At 41.5% G+C, this 20140-nt stretch overlaps 1 protein-coding gene across 1 annotated transcript in view; it reads left to right on the top strand.

The window, feature by feature from the left end:
* ryr1b (ryanodine receptor 1b (skeletal)) overlaps positions 1 to 20140 on the top strand; it is a 74940-nt gene that overhangs the window by 1325 nt on the left and 53475 nt on the right. Inside the window, 10 exon segments of the mRNA XM_054606514.1 lie at positions 12870 to 12992; positions 13136 to 13237; positions 16822 to 16896; positions 17049 to 17127; positions 17574 to 17686; positions 17800 to 17899; positions 18136 to 18232; positions 18312 to 18386; positions 19530 to 19686; positions 19858 to 20022. Of these exon segments, the coding sequence (XP_054462489.1) occupies positions 12870 to 12992; positions 13136 to 13237; positions 16822 to 16896; positions 17049 to 17127; positions 17574 to 17686; positions 17800 to 17899; positions 18136 to 18232; positions 18312 to 18386; positions 19530 to 19686; positions 19858 to 20022 (1086 nt within the window).

Consider the following 20140-nt stretch of genomic DNA (forward strand, 5'->3'; position numbering starts at 1 on the left):
GTGTTGGTTTTTAACGATAATTTGCTTGAAATCATTGATTTAGTCAAAACAATCTTTTCCTATTAAGGGTAATGTGAGAATCAATCCTTAGACAAGAGACATATCTCTGCATCAACAAAACCTCCACAGTGAAACGTATTTCTGTTAAAGTGGAGCTCTACTTTACCGCCGTGGCTGTGGCATTTACCTCGTCCACCACTTGAATCTAGTTAGCTGTGAAATAATAGTTCAAGTACCGAAGAGCGCAGACGGGAAATGAACAGTGAGACACGTTAGGAACACTCTGAATGCCCTCAGCCGGTTTGTCCTTTTGGTTCCAGAGGCTCGGTGAGGATGAAACTATTAGACGCCCACACTTCAAAAGGAAAAAACAATGCAGCTCTAGGTGAATTATTAATGAATTGTGTACTTCAATGGGTTTATCTTTGACACTAGCTCTGTCGGGGTCAAGGGTTCAATCCCCACTGGGGACAAAGGCCTAAAAATTAGAGCGCTCGTGTGGCATTGTGTGAGTCAGCTGTTTGTCTCTGCTGGGGTTTTTCCTTGGAGTTTTATTGGAGGAGCTGATGCCTTACCTGGACCAGCCGGGGCACAGACTGTAGTCATACATTCACCTACATCCATCTTCTTACAGTTGTAATGTGAGCATGCCCAGGCTCAGCAGGGGTCGAGCTCAGCCCTTCAGTACTTTCCCTTTAGAGGTTCATTATGTAATAACAATTTAATTAAATCTTTTGAAAATGAACAAATGATGCTCTTAACAGAAGTGTCCTTTAATCACACCACGGTGTCTAGTTTCTGATAACAACCTCAAAATGGACAAAATATAATCAAAATATATTATGCACACAAAAAAGATCTTATTTTTCTCAAGCTATAGCTTTTTTAATCTGAAAGCGCAGCACATTTCTACTGTGTATCGATATCTACGGCTAGACTGCGTGTCTTTCAGAGTCCAGGGCAATGAGGAGGAACAATGTTTGAGGGCTTTCACACTAAATAAGCACACCAGCCCAAAAACAAATACTTCTTCTTGTTTGCAACGGGCAGCTTGTCTGTTGGCAGAAGTGCAGAGATGACGTTATCTGTGTTAGGTCTGTTCTTACCAAAGCTGCGTTTTGGGAAATTCTAAGCTTCCTAAAACTTAAAAAAATGCCCTTTGCATGCAATTAGACCAAGTTGGAAGGGTGGACATAAATGGAAACTGATGACAAAATATATATTTGCTTCATAGAAATTGTGTCATGTTTGAAACGCCATCTTGGGTCTTTTTCTCAGGTTGGGTTAACTTCTATTGGTGCTGTAAAGAAGCGCCATGATTCCATAGTCGTGCCGTTTACAGCTACTCTTTATGAGTCGCTGTCTTATAGCACGATTGTACAAGATTTCACTTGTCATGCTCATAATCTAAGGAATCAATCATTTCCCCACAGTTTGAGAAAGATTTTTTAAAAGTCCCTCCAGTCCCGTCGCCAGGCTTTTGGGTGTAATGATGCAACAAACACAAACACTCTACAGGAGCTTATTCAGGTTTGCCCTCCTCCCCTGTCCAAAGTAATTACCTCCAGTTTGACAAAGTCATTGTTGTTGACAAAAAACAAAAAACAAAAAACAACAGCAGTGTAATCCTGTCAGTTCTTTCATTTTGATCCTTTTTCTCTGTTACTCCACTTGTTTTTCATCCCTGCTGGGAATCCTCCAAATCAGATGAAAAGCTGACGGGGTGGGGAGTTTGGGACTAAGGTGATGTAGTCTTACTGCATTTAGAGTTGTTGTTTTTTCTGTTTAATAGTAAGAGTTTAGATCCTTTCAATTCTGAATCGTGTTCAGTGTGACAGACGGCATTTTGCTCTCCTTCCGCACATCTCCAGTGATCGTTTTTTTCACATCTCAAAAGGCCACACACACAGATTACTCAGCAGTGCTGCTCTAGTCTATTCTGGGTTTTATTGTGTTGTTCTAATACGGACCAGGGCCTGTGACTCACACAACCGTGATGTGTGGCTTGAATAGTAGTACAGTCTACACACTAGCTGTTGGGGCTTAGACATGCAACCTGCTGTACAGTAGCAGGTCATTTAATGTCTCTTTCCATGGTGAACTACTGGTATTTTTAACCTCCTCTTTAAAAATATACTACCTGCAAGCACTTGAGCCCCCACATTATCTGTCAAGAGATCAGCTTAGCGTGCAATAACCAGCAGTCTCACCTTTTCTCTTTAGAAAATGCCCATACAGTAACACAGACTGCTGAAACACACAAGAGTCTCCATCAGGTGACCCAGAGTTCAGACAAAGGCGCCGTTTCCTCTGCTGGTGAAAGCTGTGTCACGACGCCACATAACGTGAATCACACAGGCAAGAGAGTTTGAAGGGATATTTTGAGACCTGGTCTGCAACAGCACTTTCCTTTTTTTAGCCTGCCACTATAAGAGCACACACTCTGGAGGGAGAAACCAGAGGAGGCGGTGTCCTACTTGCCAGCATCCTTCGGGAGCAGCGGCGGTGTGTGTGTGAGTGTGTGTGTGAGTGTGTGTGTGTAGTGTGTGTGTGTGTAGTGTGTGTGTGAGTGTGTGTGATCTGGGTGTGTGCTCGTCCCCCGTCTGTGTCAAGCGGACAGAGATCTTGTTCATTGTTGTGACTGTCAATTGACAAATGTAATATTGTCAGAACTGTACGCTGTGACAAGGAGAACGTTTTTTTAGATGTCAAGGTTACATGCAACCAATGTTTTAATAACTTTGAAGCAAATGTATTCCAATAACAAACAGGTCCCATTACACATTGATGTAAAGTCTTTGAAATGCAGTGAAGACAACCTTGTTGTTTTTTAATTAGGAACAAATTTTAGAATAGTCTAAATATAGTCTTATAGTCTTTTTTGACAGTAGAGATACACACAATGAGGGTTCCTGGCTGGATTGGGGAAGTCTTTGTTATAGTGTGTGTGTTTTAACCACTCAGAGGCTCCACTAGTGACTTTTTTAGGTGGTGCTTTCCAGTGTTGGTATCAGTCAGTTCCGCTTTTAGCTCCAAGGTGGTACAATTCCCACATTTGTTAAGCTATGTTTATTTGATTAGTCATTTTGGAAATAGCAAATGTGTAATCAACCAGGCAAAAACATTTGAGTGTGAGTGGTCATATCTATTCAACAATTTCATTCTTAAAATGTAGTGAAAGTTAAACTTAAATAGACTGAATAAGGTATTTGAATGCACTCTGATTTGATAAATGAATTCAATACTGGATTTAGGGGATGAAACGTTATCTCTGACCTACCTCCATCTGTCACAATGTCCGCCTCAGTTGTGTGGGTTCCTCCTCATTCAGCCTCTCTGCAGACACATTTCCCAGACTCCTTCAGTGTTATTCTTCACCTGTCCACTAGATGCCCTCACACTTACCTTTAATTCCCCAAAACTGCCACTCCCAATCTCTCCTCCAATCACCTCATTCCTCCCATCTGAGCTTCCCCGCCCATCTCCCCACCTCATGACCCCATCAGCCCTGCAGCACATGGAGCTGCTCGTCTCCCTGTGAGCAGATTTGTTTCTTAAACTGGTCATTAAGTCATTTAACTATTCTTATCTGCATTTGGGTCCTTCTCCTGATGCCTCCCTCACTCACCTGGCTTACGTCATAAAAAGGTAACAAAAGCAGCTTGTACAAACATGTCTCCCTACACCACTGCCCCCACAGGGTATCCTAACTATTCTCTGCAAATACATTAAAAGTGCTTAATTGGAAATTCAGAGCATTAACTTAGCAGCAAACAACTACTTGCCGTGTAAAGATATAGTGGAGCGACGTCTACCTGAGCAGTGAATGAAGACTCTCTTCTCCCTCGCTGTGTGCTGTTAGCCAAACTTCTCTGTGTTTTGTTTAGTTAGCCTTTTTGCATTATAGTGCATGTGAGTTTCTGTTGTACCCACTCATGGCCGCCGCTTTGCGTTACTCTCATGCAGCGGTTAACGCCGATAACGCCGTCCAGACTCCTCTCGGGTTAAGATTGTTAGCTCTGCCTGCACCGTTGCCATTGTTTGCAATGTTTGAGTTGTTAGCACCGTTAGCTGCTTAGACCCGGCTTAGCTGTCGCTGTATGGATGCAATAGAAATGCTCTGAGTTCACATTTTAACTCCGTCCTTAACATCACTTGTCATTAGTTTCTCTTCTCTTTGTTATGCTGCTTTTCGATTTGACAGTTGGAATGACACTGACAGAGGAAAGCCCAAAACTGTGATTCCTTTTTTATTTGTGTATACTGCTGCTTGTAGGCAGAGTCTCTCCCCCTCGTTTTTGTATCCCAATTGTCTCTGTCCCCTCTCCCTGTTATCACACCTATGAATCCAGTTAGCTAGAACGGCAGCAGATGAAGGAGAGGGGTGAGGGAGGTGGGGAGGGGCTGAACGAAACAGGGCTTTAGAAGTGCTGAGCCCTGGAGATGAACACGTCTGCGACTGGGCCACGAACACACACACACACACACACACACACACACACACACACACACACACACACACACACACACACACACACACACACACACACACACACAGCACCTGATAGCCTGCCTGCTTGGGTCACATCAGTGTACACAATAAACCGGTGGTCTGATCTCCTAAGCACTAGACATAAACACAGAGAGAGAAAGAGAGAGTGGGAGATCCTGAAGAAACAAAGTGACACAACTGTTATGCAATGTGTGTGTGTGTGTGTGTGTGTGTGTGTGTGTGTGTGTGTGTGTGTGTGTGTGTGTGTGTGTGTGTGTGTGTGTGTGTGTGTGTGTGTGTGTGTGTGTGTGTGTGTGTGTGTGTGTGTGTGTGTGTGTGTGTGTGTGTGTGTGTGTGTGCTAAATGATTAGCTCTCTCACCCTTTAAAACTCGAAAGACCCAGCCATCTTTTCTGCGTGTATTGGATGGACTGTGTTCTTCATAATGGCTGGCAGTGATCGATGTGATTTGTTGTAAATGCAAAACCACTGGCAACTGTCCCTTTTTTTTTTTAAGAGCCCTTTTTAGAAGCTAATACAGCATAAAGTGTTTTGTAAGCGAGTCCAGACACCCAATGTTTACTTCATAATTTCTCACTGCCTTTGTTTCCAAGATGCCCGAAATCTTCCAGAATGTGCGAGTTCTGCCAGAAAGGAAAAAATATTTTGGATCCACAGTGCAGGCGTTTGGTTTCACGCACTTCTGAATCCAAAAAATAAATTGGACAATATTGATGAAGAAGTTTCAGCGAAGCTTGAGTTGAAACTATGAAAGTGAACTTTTTGTGCTTTGTGGACTACAAGAGAGGTTCAAAGGTAGTCTGTTTGTCGTTAACTGTCCAAAGATAAAATGTAAGATGGTGGAGAGTTTGCTGGTGTATTTCTTCTTCTTTTTTTAACCCTATTTTCTCAGGCTAATAAGTCTCATTTTGACTATCGGATGTTGCTTGTCTTGCAAAATAAATCAATATGCATCTTAACTCTCTCCTAAGTTGATTTTTGACTGACACTTAAGGCCTACTGGTCGAGAAAGTACCTAGCTTACTCCTAAGGTAAATAGAGTTATTTTAGAGGAACTGATTTTGGATTCAGTCCACCCAAAAATAATTTATTTACACCAGCTTTTTCTTTTGACTTGCTGCTGTCTGCCAGACTTATTGTCTTTCAAAAGGCAGAGGCTGCGTAGTGTTTGATGTGTGGTAATGTGTAGTAGTAGTTAAACTGAGCCGGAGGGGATGAAGCCGGTGTGTGTGGGCTGACAAAACAATTTGTCAATGGAATTTAGCATCAGTGTTTCTTCCAATTTGATTTGTGAATGATTACTGTTTTCAGCCTAGAAGACCCGGTAGCTCAGTTTAGAGTGAAAATCACAAATTATGGAAACATATTCATGCTATTTGGTAGATATTTCCTGGCAACCTATGAAAAGAGTTTATGGATCTTTTGCAGTTGTAGCCATGCTCAAGATTTGAATCCTAATTCTGTTACCACTGTCGCTGAAACTTGTAGCCAAATAAGCTTCAAGAGGCTTTTAAAAAGTACACTGCTTGTTCTTTATGTTTCCCACTTAAATGACTACAAAGTAATCTGCTTTTTTGTGTGATTGACTGGTTTTTTTTTATGCAGAAGTGGAAGCTATCAGCTAGCAATAATCGAATGGTCTATGTTTTCCTGTGCTCAATGCCTTCCCTGTGAGCAAGAGAGTCTAGCTCTTTCTCCGAGCGAGAGCTCCGAGTATCTGCTGGTCAGCAGAAGGAGGGAATGTGATAGTGACAGGTGCAGCCACCTAAAATAGGAGAGGAGCAGAGGGGGAAGGCCCAGAGCAGAGAGGGAGAGGTAATGGGAGAGAAAAGAGGACTGCAAACGAGTTAACGAGAAGAGCACAGAGAGAGATAATGGACAACATCAAACAAAATAGTGTGAGAGACGGCAGATAAAGCTGACTGTGAGAAAGACCAAGCTTTAAATCTTCTCTTCTGTGTGCGGTCGAAAGGTTTAGCAGAGATGATTCGATGCGGCACAATAGTCATAAGAAAAACCATTCGTTCATAGCACATTGTACCACAGACAGCAGACACACATATTTTGCAATTTGATGAGTTTGTTTTTTTCACAAGGATATAGCCAATACTGTTTTATCCATTTGTAATAATTGTATTTTCGTGTCCCACTGTCAGCAGACGCACTTTATCTAAAGTTGCTGCAGCAAAAATCAGCAGCCTGAAACTAGGAGCAGGATAGATTCACCAGTCAGATTGAAACTTAGTTCAGCATTTACACAGAAATTGAGTAGAAATGAATTTAAACTGTTGTATTGTGATACCAAAGCAGAAAGAAAGAAGCCTTTGATATAAACAGACTTTGTTTTTAATTGAACATGCTGCTCATACAAGTTTGTATCACTGTGTCTGATAGTTAACAACATAGTTAATATTTTTTTATGTTCATATGTGTTCACGCATCATTATAAACTCTTGAAAAAATGGCACTTTACATGTTGCTTATGAGTCTTCAATGTACATTTGGAACACTACAACCATAATGTGCACAGCTTAGACGGGTTTTTAGATGTCACATTGTTGGAGACGAGGAGTAGATGGGACAGAGAGAGAGGGTGAAGGAAGGAAAATCAATTCCTGGAGACTTTGGTTGAGACGGATTACCTATCTCATCTCTTATCTCAATGCTGGGATGAACAGTTTTTTTTTCCTAGCTTGTTGAACGTTGAACCTTAACCATCCCTCCTTTCCATCCCTCCAATGCCCGAAAGACAGTGAAACCTGTTGCCCTCTTCACCTGGAATGGCAGCAGTAGTTACCTGCAGTAAAAAAGCCTGACTTCTCCTGAACTAGATCTGCATCTGTTGACTCTGTGGGGGAATTAAGGAGAAGGTTTGGCTATTTTAAAGGTGCAATGTAAGGTATGGTGTGTAGTGTGTGTAACCTAAACTCTCAGCCAGACCTTTTATGTTCACACTAAATGACTCGTATCCTCAGGCAGCACAGACCCTCAACTCTCCATCTACAGTGTCTTGGGGTGGGCCATGAAAATAATCCAATCTGAAAATGCTTTAGGGGCATTGATTCTGGGAAGAAATAATTAAAAAAAAGTAAAAATGAATGATGATGCAAATTAGAGGTATTTGAAAAACAGACTCAACATAAAGAGAAAACGGGCAGGTTGTTTGGGAGATTTGATTCTTTATTTTATCAAGTAGAGAAGCAAACACGAGTGACAGTGCCTGATTGAGGAGGGCGGGGGTGCCACCAGGCCCTTCAAACTGCAGTCTGTGATGGAGGATCCTGTTAGTGCACCTGCATGGTCTCTGCCAGTTTTCAAAGGGAAACCCCATCACCGCTCCCCCCTCTGCCTTATTGAACTGTTCCTCCTCTCCACCCACGTACCCTGCAATGTGCTGTCCCTCACTCTTTTGTCTGCAATCAATGTCCGGAGGTTTCCTGTATCAGCACACTGTGGTCAGAGCGTGGGGCAGAAATCTGGACCGTAAACAAAGAATGGACTTTATTATTCATCATTATTTATTTGATATGGTTCTCAGGCATCGGATGCATTGGCACAGACGTGGCGTTTTTCAACTTGAAACCAAGATGTAAATAAATCTGGGCCAAACAGTAAACGCTATTTTGAAAACAACCCTGGGAATTTGCAGATATACCAAATATACAAATATATAAAAACATTGTTTAATTTGGATGGCTGTTGATTCTGCTGTGAAAAACCATTTCACTTAATTGGATTAATATAATGTTACCTGCATATACTACTTGTTCCATAACAAAGTAAATAAATTGAAAAATACTGTTGAGAATAAGAATGACCATGTATCATAAATATTACCACATCTGAATGATTAAATGTTGGTGCTGAGGGAGAAATGCTTTATTGTACCAATGTGCAGTTGAATGTCAAGCCAGGAAATTAGTTTTTTGGACACTGTGAAGTCTTGAACCAGCTGATGAGAAGACCGGCTGGATGCTTGTGTTCATTTCCCATCATAGCATCAGTTGAATCTTTAAAAAAAAACAACAGGTTACCAGATAAACTGACCTGATCTGATGGGCCCCATTTCCCAATTTTTACATCCTGGATTCCTTTCCTCGTCTCCTCTTCTCTAGTCTCCTCTGTCATTTTAAAGCGCTGGCACAGCTCTCGTGTCTTTTATACGTCACGGGTGCAGAAAAGACGTGGGCAAAGGATGCACTGGTGTTTCCTCACTTACAGCTGGCCCGGCAAGCCTCCTTGCCCCTTCAGATGCATTTTGGGAATTGGGACGTCAACATGGAGCCCTGAGATCGATTTCCAGGTCACGAGCTGGAGGATGGAGGAGGCACAAAATGGAGAAATGAGAAGAGCTCCGGTTTATATGATATATCTGTACCGACACGGTGATCGGCTCCCAGTTGTATATTTACCCATCGGTGCCGATCATGCCCTATCTTAGTATAGCATGAGAGGATCGGAGGGGGCAGATATATACTCCCCATTTTGCATGGGTTTGCTTTCTGTGTAGGACGGGCAGCGTGCCTGCTAGTCTGGGGAACCCCGGCTACCCTCTGTCTGCTTGTGTCCCAACAGTAAGGCCCTAGAGAATACACAAAGGTGTCTGCTTTCACTCGCTATCCGTTCGTCTGGCTGTTAATCCCCACAGCATTACACGCCTCTATTTGTGCACAGTAGTGTGTTTGTTTGTGTAACCGTCTGTCAGTTTACATCCACTTTTCTCTCCCTCTCCCTCTGACCCCAAACGCCCGGATGCCTCAGCGGCCAAGTCCCCCGTTTGGCTGTAACTCTACACCCACCATGCTGAGGGGACATCGAATGGGTTTCACGTCTTTGCCCAGCACTGGCCAGGCTTTCACCAAATGAGGCCTACCTGTCTCAGCTCAGACACAGTCATTATTATATTCCTTTATTGATCCCCATGGGGGAAATTCAAGTGTTGCAGCAGCTCAACTACACAGACACAGACAATAAATACACATAGGGTACGGGGGGGCGGCGCCTGGTCAGCATGTTGACAGACTGTGGTCTCAAATAATCGGGAGATGTGCTTGGCTCTCAATAAAGCGTCAGGTGCACATCCTGAAAGCTGCCTCTATTAATATGAGGGTGAGTTAAGCCCAGGGGTTTGTGTCACAGCTTTTCACATGGTCACATTGGAAGTGATTCACAGTGAGACTCTTAGAAGGACATGGCTATGTAGTTGCTGATCCACTTGTCAGAGGACTATTATAAGTCTGAGTGCCCTACCGTCCAGGGTGGAATAACGGGTGTAGCCATGTACCAGCACAGTGACGGAAAATGCTGGCTAAGGCTTATGTGTTTATCTGCTCCATCAGCCAGTTTTCTTAAGATTCAGTCTTGTGCTTAATATCATACTTGACTGGTTGTGAAATACTACCAGGCTGCAATCCAATTTTTGATATGAAGGTTCCTAACTGAGTGAAATGGCCCAAAAGTTTCAGCCATGATATGAACTGTTCAAATACTCTAAATGCTAAAGAAAGGTGCCTCCTTTAGCAGAGGGTAAACGTGACCATCCTCTACAAAAGGAAAGGAGGTAATGCTGTCCCACAATTCCTTGCTGCAGCAAACTTTAAAGCGACACACCATTCTTCCGTCCATAACAAGTGCCGTCACTGTAAAATTGAAAACATCCTACCAGCCGGTGTGATTCTGTTTTGGACAGCAATCCTTCCTTGAAATGAAAGGCATGGAGTTTGTCACTGCAGTCTATTGCAATTTTCTATGGGTTTTTTTTTTTTTATTGAAGTTTCTGGAAAAAAAGCAAGCAATATCTATCCATCGTTGTTTAAGTACAGTCTGATTCTCTGAGCACGGCGGTTGTCTTTTCCTAAATCCTAATGAATTCTCCCTCACAAGCTTTCATGACCTCGTTTTCCATTGAGCTCAAGGAAAAGTGGTGATGAAAAGGCATAGGACATTTCAAAGTCCATTCTGTTCATTTGATGAATGAGAGGTTGTTTCCTTGTCCCATTTCTTTTGATAATAATTTGTTGTATGATTTCCACAGACCCATAAAACATCCTATTCTATTATATAAATGGCTTCCCACAAATGTCCCACGGTCTCTTACCCAGAGGATTTGCAGTTTGTTCAGCAGTTAATCAAAATCAAGATCACATATTTCTATAAAGAAATAAAAGAACATATTCACAGAATGATTTGCATAGATGACAAAAGTATACAGAAATTAGATTGTGTATTCTCTGGGTCCTTTAACCTTTTCACCTTGCCTACAGAGGTAGAGTGTTTGGAGCAGAGTAAATCTGCCGTGTGAGACTGTGGCTGTAGAAATAGATGGATAGATAAAGATTGGGGCATACATCGTCCACGGCTGTCATCCGATCGCACATCTCGTCTCGGAGCAGTGAGTCACTCGCTGACTTCAGTCTGCTTTTAGACATCCACAAGCTCAGCCCTGTCTCTTAATGGGGACAGCAGTCTGAGTCCGTATGCACTGTCCTTCAAAACATGGGCAAGTTCAGCCCATTTTAACCTTCTAGCTCAGTCCAGTTACCACTTCTCACTCAGAAGGTCCTCATAAACAAAGATCCATGTCGGTTTAGTGCATATAGCTACTGATTTCAACTTTGAAGCAGTGTGAGTGGTAGCTTTAACACGACTGGGAACTTGATCTCTCCTTGACACTTACAGATTTGCCCCTAAAGCCCAGTTTCTAAGGTCCATTTGCCGTTTTAGCAACACTTGAGTCGCATATCGAGTGGTGTTCCTCATGTCTGCAGTGAAGGAGAAGAGGGCGCGTTGCTCCACTTTCCAGAGTGCAAAGCAGGGAACACGAGGACGGGACAGGAGGAGACATTTCAAGGCTGAGGAAAGATAGATGATGGCCCAGCCAGAGGAAGAGGGGACACTCTTCAGCCAAAGAAACACTAGAGGCCTCTGGGTATAAGAGAGGAGTCGCTGTTATGAGGGCACAGATATGCATCACTTTCCATTCTCCTGCTCCATGCCATAAACATGCATACCCCTTCGCTGCCCTCCTGTTCTCCACTATAAGTCACGGTGCATCGGTGTTACTTAATCACTAGTGTGAGACGGCAAACGGTTCAAGAACGTGAAGACAGAATGATTCATTGGTTGTTGGGTGAGAGAGGAAAAAAGTCAGGAATCTGTTCAGAACTGTAGATGGGAATATTTAATCAGGTTAAGCGATGCATCCACTTGCGTAATGACAGAGTAGAAGGAGCAGCTGAGAATGTTGAGTGTCAGGTGTTGGTTTCACAGGGGAGGGGGTGTTTATCGCCATATTTACAGCGGCCTCTGGAGGGCCCGGGTCTGACGAGGAGCAACAAATTGCTGTCCGTCAGCATTCTGCTTGTGGAACTGAGCTGTGTGTGTCTTTTGTTCTGAGAAAAGCTGTTTGTAGTCTTCTCAACTGCTCATTCAAAATTTGAAATCTCTGAATTTCATTTTTTTATGCCTCTTTTCTACTCTGCAGGCAGCCGTTGATTTTTGTTTATTCTTGTGTTATATGAATATCAATAAACAGACTCCTGAAACTTTAATTGTGTAATCCATCACAGCGAGCATCGTGTCTGTCTAAGTTATTTTCTTGTTGTATGGCAGTGGCATTTAAGTGCTAATCAATTTAAAAAAAACAAAAAACTTACAATGACATTACTTTGACAGACACTACTGCAGACTCTACTGTGATGGATTACATCACTAAAGTGAGTTGTTAATTGTTGTCCGGTCGGTGTTGAAATGAAAGTAAGAAAATGCATTCAAAACATTTATAGCAGTACATCAGTATAAAAACATAGATAAATATATACATACTATATAACTGTAAAGTATTAATGGCTTATAACAAACGGATAGTAGATAAAAATATGTATTTTCAATCAAAGGCTGCCAGACAAAATAATATTAGGTCAAAAGACATCAAACTAGATAGTAAATGCATTGGAAATTAAAGACTAACCAATGAAAATGTCTCCTGGAGTTTGTAGTTTTTATGTACTGCACAACAAGTTCCTATTTTTTTATGTTATTCTATTTTTTCTATTATGTGCTCTAGGCAGGTTTACCTCTTCAGCAATCCTTATAAAGCGTGTGACTTTAGTCAATAAAAGGTCAGTATGGTGCACAGCATTGCCTTCACGAAATGTGAAGCAAAGCCAGTTTTATTTAAGAAGTGCTATAGAGACTCAAGAGGATGTGTTCTAAAATATGAAAAATTGTGCGTTTCAGGGAGAAACAGCAGGAAAAAATCTGAGGAAAATAAACGTAGTAGTGTGAACATAAAATGACGTGTCCTAAAAATTTAAGGCCAGTGATTTAAAAGTGTTTTGTTTGTGTGTTGGCTGCAGGATGACCAGGTGGTGCTGCAGTGCACTGCCTCCGTCCTGAAGGAGCAGCAGATTAAGCTCTGTCTGTCCTGTGAGGGCTTCGGGAACCGTCTCTGCTTCCTGGAAACCACATCCAACGCTCAGGTAATATGCTGGCCCCCTCCCTCTCTTTGTGTTTGTCCCGTACTGTATGTAGCCGTGTGATGACCAACTCTTTGTTTTTTCTCCTCTGTGCTGTGTGTGTGTATATATATATATATATATATATATATATATACGTTGTGCAGAATGTGCCCCCGGACCTGGCCATATGCAGCTTCGTTCTGGTGCAGTCCCTGTCGGTCCGCGCTCTGCAGGAGATGTTGGCCAACACGGTGGAGATGACCGAGGTAGGACTCAAAAACAGGAAGAAAAAAAAAGAGCAATAGGAAGAGGAATGTATGCAAAAAGAGATGGAGTCTGGACCTTTTTTTTCAGAGATGCAAGAGATTGAGTGGTTGCTTTAGAGGAATTTGGCTTATGGATGACAAATAAAGAAATATGCTTTGGTATAAAGTATATTTCTGAATGATTAGAACTATATCTGTTCTTTTTAAATGTATTGGACTATCTTATTTTGTTGACATTTGGTTTTAGTTTAGTGTTCCCCTGTACCTTTTTACTAAGCAGAACACTACAACATCTTTGGAAATATGTATCTTTGCTTTCTTGCATAACACCAATTTAATCTCTATGTCCACTATGTATCAAAGAGGCGTTAGCTTAGCAAAGCACAAAACCTGGAAGCTCCAACAAAAATGCCTTCCATACATTTTAAAACTATCCTTTTTATGCGTTGTATCTTATGTCTTCTTAAAAATGTGTTGAAATAACATTTAATTAATCAAGCCCACACTTTGGATCTATTTCTTGACGACAGCAACTGCTGCATCTCAGAGGTCCTGTCATTTTTGGCCCTCTGATTAGCTTTCTGTCTAACAAGATATAATGCGTAAATAGGACTGTTTGGAAGGAAAGTTAAGACATACTGTTTCGGCTGTTTCCTTCTGCATCTGTCTAGGCTGAAAAAGTACCGGATCTTTCTCTGTTTTGGACTGTTTTGATATTGATCTTGTGACCGTGGGTGAGAGGACAACCAAGCATATTTCCTGAATATAATTTTTATTTTTTATCGACTTTATTCCACTTACCCTAGCTATGAAGTAACCCAGATTTATTCCACTATTATAATACATTAAGTATACAAGGTTTTTTGTGTTCCTTCAACTTATTTATAATTTAAAATATATGCCTATATCATTATATTTACTAACCGTACTCAAACATTTAACAGCACCAACATGTTAGTCCATTTATTAGGAGGATGTCATTTTCAGGTTCCAGTTTTTGTTCAAATATAGATCACAGATTGGGCTTTTCCATCATAAAGCGTATTGTACATCACGATCCTTCAGTCTATGTGAGCACCATAGCTGAACTCTGCTTTTATTTACTTATGGTTTTTAAAAAAACTTTTATCTGACACCCTCCCCTCCGCTTCCCTTCTTGCTCTCTGCCAAGCAGGCAGTCGATTTGGACCAATGGGTATGTCTGTTGATGTGTCTGTTTTCCTGTAACATGTGTCCCGACCAAACCGACAACTGTCCTCGTTCCTCTCCTGTTGCCCGCTCACTGTCCTATTAAATGTAATAGTGCTGTATCATTCACACATCTCGATTCATACCCGTCCATTGTCTTGAGATAAATATTTTATGCTGAAACTAAAATCTGCTTACTGGAAGGATTACATTTAAAAAAAAAAACTGGTGTCACAATGCATCATTCATTTGCGTTTCATTAAGAAATATCACAGCATATTTGTCTTCTCGCCTCATATGTTTATGGTACCTAACCCTACTTGATGTTACTTTTGGTTTCATCACACTGTTTTTTATTGACGTCGAGTTCATTTCTGTTCCCCTTTATATACAGAACATGTTTTCACACTGCTGCAAAAAATGTAAAATGGAAATCCACACAAAATATACAAGTTTAAAATGCAAGTCCCAATGCATAACTTGCCAAACATAGTTAACATCACCTAATTCTGATATATTCGCAGCCATCTAGCTTTCAATCTTTGAATGCAAGTCCCTGAATCAGCGGGCGAGCCTTTGGAAGGCTCAATGATTTTCTCACTAAATGATTGTTGAACGTTTATGCAAAATGTACGTATTTATCAGTTTGCCAACTGACGCCAACCTCAACCAACCAGAATGTAAGGCAGCCAGAAAACTTGTGTTTTTAGTGTAACTGACTTTTCTAAAACAAAAGTTAGAACTATAATTTAAAGCAAATAGGTTTCATTATTTCATTATTGTAAAACCCCAATAGTCCTAAGAATTGGACCAAAATCCCATTTGTCCCACAGCCTGTTATCCCGTAAACAAACGCCCCTGTTTTGAAGGCCCATTTCACGGAAAGTGCAACAAACAGAAGCACATGGCTAATTATTATGCAGAACTAAGTCACCAGACATTATTTATATTTGATCTCCCTGCTATGGCAATGGCCTGACCCACAGTACTCTGCCTCTGATTTGCTTACCCTGATTATTCTACCCTAACTCTAACCAATCGCACTCCTCATGTCTAAACCTAACCGACCCAACCAACGAAGGCAACAGGTACTAGCAGGTCTGTCTGACTGTGATTGGATATTGGTAGCACGATGTCTCAAAAAGTAATGGACAGATTTATACAGGGGCCAAGGATGATTGCTAAGGAAACATGGGGCTGAGGTAACATAGGACCTCATTTGGATGGGGGAAAAAAGTTAGTTAGACTAGTTTAGTCACAGAAGTTGTGAGTTGTGGATGTGCCAGGCCTTTCAAAAAGGGAACTGGGGATGAGAATTGAGTGGCATGCAGCCCAGTGGACCACCCGCCTCTGTCAGGGGTGGAGGGGGAAACCCGACACCCCCGGAGCACTGGACAGGCCTACCTCCCTACTTAACACACACACAAATCACACACTGCTACCACCACCACCTGTCCTAACCAAGCCTGCCACTAATGCACACCAGGGTTAGTGGTTTGGTGCTGCCACTTGACACACCTGCCCCCTGACTCATCCGGATTATGGGTGCTTAACCCTACACAAAAGGCTTAGCATTTTCCTCCTGTGGGCTCTGCTAAATGGTTGTTTTGGCTAATCTATCTCTAACTCTTCCAGTAATTGTGTTTTCTTGTTCCATCCTTGCTGGATGTTGAGAAAAGGTAGGATGGATTTGTGTTTTGTTGTGCATTTTATGTGAGATCATAATCTGTGGTGGTTGCTTTGTCAGTCACGTCATTGTGATGCCTTCTCTGAGAATTATGATGACGTGGTTCTTGTTATGTTCTTGTATTTGCAAGAACGGACCCCGACATGTTCTGTACGGTATTTGTTTTGGGAAAGAGTCATTGTTCAGTGATGTGGAGCTGTTCATTGATATTGCTTAATAATTATTGACTCTTTTCAGGGATGTTACCATGGTGAACCTTTGACACACACTAATGTTGCAAATTGTCACAATTGTTTGCATTCACTTTGCCCATCCGTCTCTCAGTCCCATTATAATCACTCCTGTATCTCCATCTCTAAAACCAAATTATGTTTTATTTGTCCCTAAAGGTTATACTTGGGCAGTCTATTTTAAGTCACATACAACATATACAATAATATTAATATGCAGCAATGTTATATTTGACATACAGTGCAACATAACAACATAGAACAAAAAAATACAGCGTCAATTTTCAGTGCAGGTTCATGATGATGTGTTATGATTACAGTTATTTACAGTTTAGACTCTCAATGTGCTCCTCTGATCCCTGCACCTTCTAAAATATATCGTTTTTTTTCCTTTTTGTCTCATCAAGGTATATTTGAAGTGTATAGTCAGTATTGACAGGCTGGTTTGTTAAATATCTCTCTGTCTTCTTCCCCTCCAGTCGTCCCAGGGTGGAGGTCATCGTACGTTACTGTACGGTCACGCCATCCTTCTGAGACACTACCACTCAGGCATGGTAAGTTGCTTTGAATAAGAACTACTATAAACTAATTGAACAAAGCGTGGTTTAGTTCCACTTTCTTTACAGAAGTTTACAGCCTCGTTTAGTTTTTTATCTGCATTCTGGCAAAGTTATGGTCATGTCATAAGTAAAAACTTTCTCCCCAGTACCTGAGCTGTTTGACTACGTCTCGGTCTCTCACGGACAAGCTGGCCTTCGACGTGGGCTTACAAGAAGACTCCACTGGTAAAACAAAACTTGGAAATCAGGCCTGTCACAGATCATGATAACTAATTTTGTTAGGCAACATATTGTCTCAGTGTTCTTGTCAATTTAAGACCTTATTATGCCACTGATATAATGACAATGTAATAGCATAATAATGCAAGTACACCCTTTAAAGAGCAATGCACTTTTAATTCTTAAAAATACTCAGACATTGGAATTTGGAATGTAATATCTAAATGTTGGTAACTTAATTTTTGTGACAGGCCTACAGTACATTTCTTACCCCGTGTAGTTTGGCTGAGAAAAAAAAATTGTTATGATAATGGTTATTGTGGGGAGCAGTATGTTGTAGGTGAGCAGACTGGGTTTTTGTTTTATGTTTCAGTACATTATGAGTGAACATATCAGTTGCAAATCAGGATCTCTGTTGGGGAAACTCAGGTAGTGGTTTGTTCTTCTTGCAGGTGAGGCATGTTGGTGGACCATCCATCCAGCCTCCAAGCAAAGGTCAGAAGGTGAAAAGGTCAGGGTGGGTGACGACCTCATCCTGGTCAGCGTGTCCTCTGAGAGATACCTGGTAACACTCCTCATACCCCATCCACTCTGATGTTAAACAACGGAAGATTATGACACGTATAATCTGTGCTAAACTCCATCTTTTCCCCTCCTCTTCTTCTCCTCCGTCCTCAGCACTTGTCCTACGCCAGTGGGGATCTGATGGTGGATGCCTCCTTCATGCAGACTCTGTGGAACATGAACCCGATCACTTCAGGATGCGAACTTGCTGAGGGTACAAACCTGCTTCACACATTTTGCTCTATAGCCACTAATGCTGTGCAGTCCACGCAATTCATATACACACATGTACACATTGATATATGTAGAAGATCTATATGTTCGAAAGTTGTATTTTTAAAATATCAACTGGGAGAATGCAGAAAATGTGGGTATGATATTAGTGCGATCAGAGTTTGCTTACTGCACAAAAAGACATTTACACACTGTGGTGCGTCTTCCTCCTCCCAGGGTTCCTGACAGGAGGTCACGTTCTCAGGCTGTTCCACGGCCACATGGACGAGTGTCTGGCCATCGCTACTCCAGAGGAAGGAGAGGAAAAGCGCAGGTGAGAGGAAGAGGACAAAGAGTGTTTTCTGTGCAGCAAAATATCTGATACCATGTGATTAAATGTGTCTCTGCTACAGGATGGCTCACTATGAAGGCGGTGCTGTGTGCAGTCAGGCTCGTTCCCTGTGGAGGTTGGAGCCTCTCAGAATCAGGTGATTAATTGATTTGTGCTGGATAAACTTGTTGACAGAATTTATTTTTCTGAGTGATAATTCAATTTTAGTAAGAGCTCCCGACCCCAAATTGGGAGTGTTCCACCTATTCTACTTTAGCATCCACAAGTAACCCTGCATTCTGGGAACACAGTGTTCTTGTGGGATAATGGGGTACTATGAGCTCACTTAAGATATGATGGTGCCTGACCATTCAGGGCATTGTAGGTGGGGAGAAGGATTGTAAATTGTATTCTGTCATTTTCAGGGAGCCAGTGCAGAGAAGTTAATATGGGAGAAATATATCTTCTTGATCAGCTGGAGAGTCTTAAGGGACTTATAGAACAGCATGATTATAGGGAATTGCGTTAATTGAGCCTTGAAGTAACAAATGCATGGATTTTGCATAATTTTGAGGCAGGATGTTCCCGATTTTTGCAATTATACAGTACATATGTGATATAAGGCAGTCCTTTTTAAGTTTGTTTTTATGTGGGAGTAAAGGGAAATATCTCGAACAAAGATGACATTGAGATTCCTTCCGGTGGTGCGGGAGTATCAGGGCAATGCCATCAAGAGTAACTATATCATTCGATAACTTGTTTCAGAGGTGTTTGGTGAAAAGTATATTGTATTCAGTTTTGTCTGTGTTCAAAATCAGAAAAAGACAGGCCATTCAGGTTTTTATGTCCTTTAGGCATGCTCGGAGTTTAGCTACCGGTTTGGTTTCGTCTGGCTTGATTTAATAGACATGATTGGTTATCATAGTAATCATAGTAGTAAACAAGTATTTTCTATCTGTATTTAGTTATTGAAACTGAGCAATCTCTGTGTAAACATTAGCATTGTTGGCATGACTTATTTTGCGGTTTTAGAGTTTGTTTTTTTTTGCATTTTGCCTTCGTGTAGTTAGCATTGAAAAGAAAAGAGGAAATGTGAGGAAAGCAAGAACAGAATGACATGCAACAAGTCTCCAACCATAATCAAATTGATTACATGGATAAAGTGCTTACATGTTAACCTTTAGGACACTTTCTAACAACAAACAACGGAGAATGATAATAATGATATTGTTGTAATTGAAAGACTTCAATTGATGGCTTTTAATATATTGGGTTTTTTTCTCCCGCTTTCTTCCTGCAGCTGGAGCGGAAGCCACATGAAGTGGGGTCAGTCTTTCCGTATCCGTCACATCACAACAGGCCGGTACCTGTGTATGGATGAGGAGAAGGGTCTGTTGGTGGTCGACCCAGAGAAGGCCAACACCAAACTCTCTGCTTTCTGCTTCCGTGCTACAAAGGTCAGAATAGATATTTATAATATATATTATTTATTATAAACATATTATAATAGAGTTTCTCTGGTGTCTTACCCTTGGTTTCAATCTGTTTTTATGCTTTGATTTCTTCTATCATTGACCTCTCTGTCATTTTCTCCAACCTCTCTTCCCCACCCCCGTTCTCCCGAGCAGGATAAGGTGGAGGTGGCTCATAAGCGTGATGTTGAGGGGATGGGCATTCCAGAGATAAAATATGGAGAGTCCATGTGCTTTGTCCAGCATGTGTCCACAGGTCTGTGGCTCACATATGCCGCCCTGGATGCCAAAGCGGCTCGATTGGGAATGATGAAGAGAAAGGTCAGGATCTCTACTGGGCATCAGAATATATTTTAACTGTCCTAATTTATCAGCCTAAACTAAGTTAATGCTGATTAATGTGTACAATGGTATTGAAATGCTTTTTATTAACATTTAT

The sequence above is a fragment of the Anoplopoma fimbria genome, chromosome 1, assembly GCF_027596085.1.
Source record: "Anoplopoma fimbria isolate UVic2021 breed Golden Eagle Sablefish chromosome 1, Afim_UVic_2022, whole genome shotgun sequence".
Classification (NCBI taxonomy): domain Eukaryota; kingdom Metazoa; phylum Chordata; class Actinopteri; order Perciformes; family Anoplopomatidae; genus Anoplopoma; species Anoplopoma fimbria.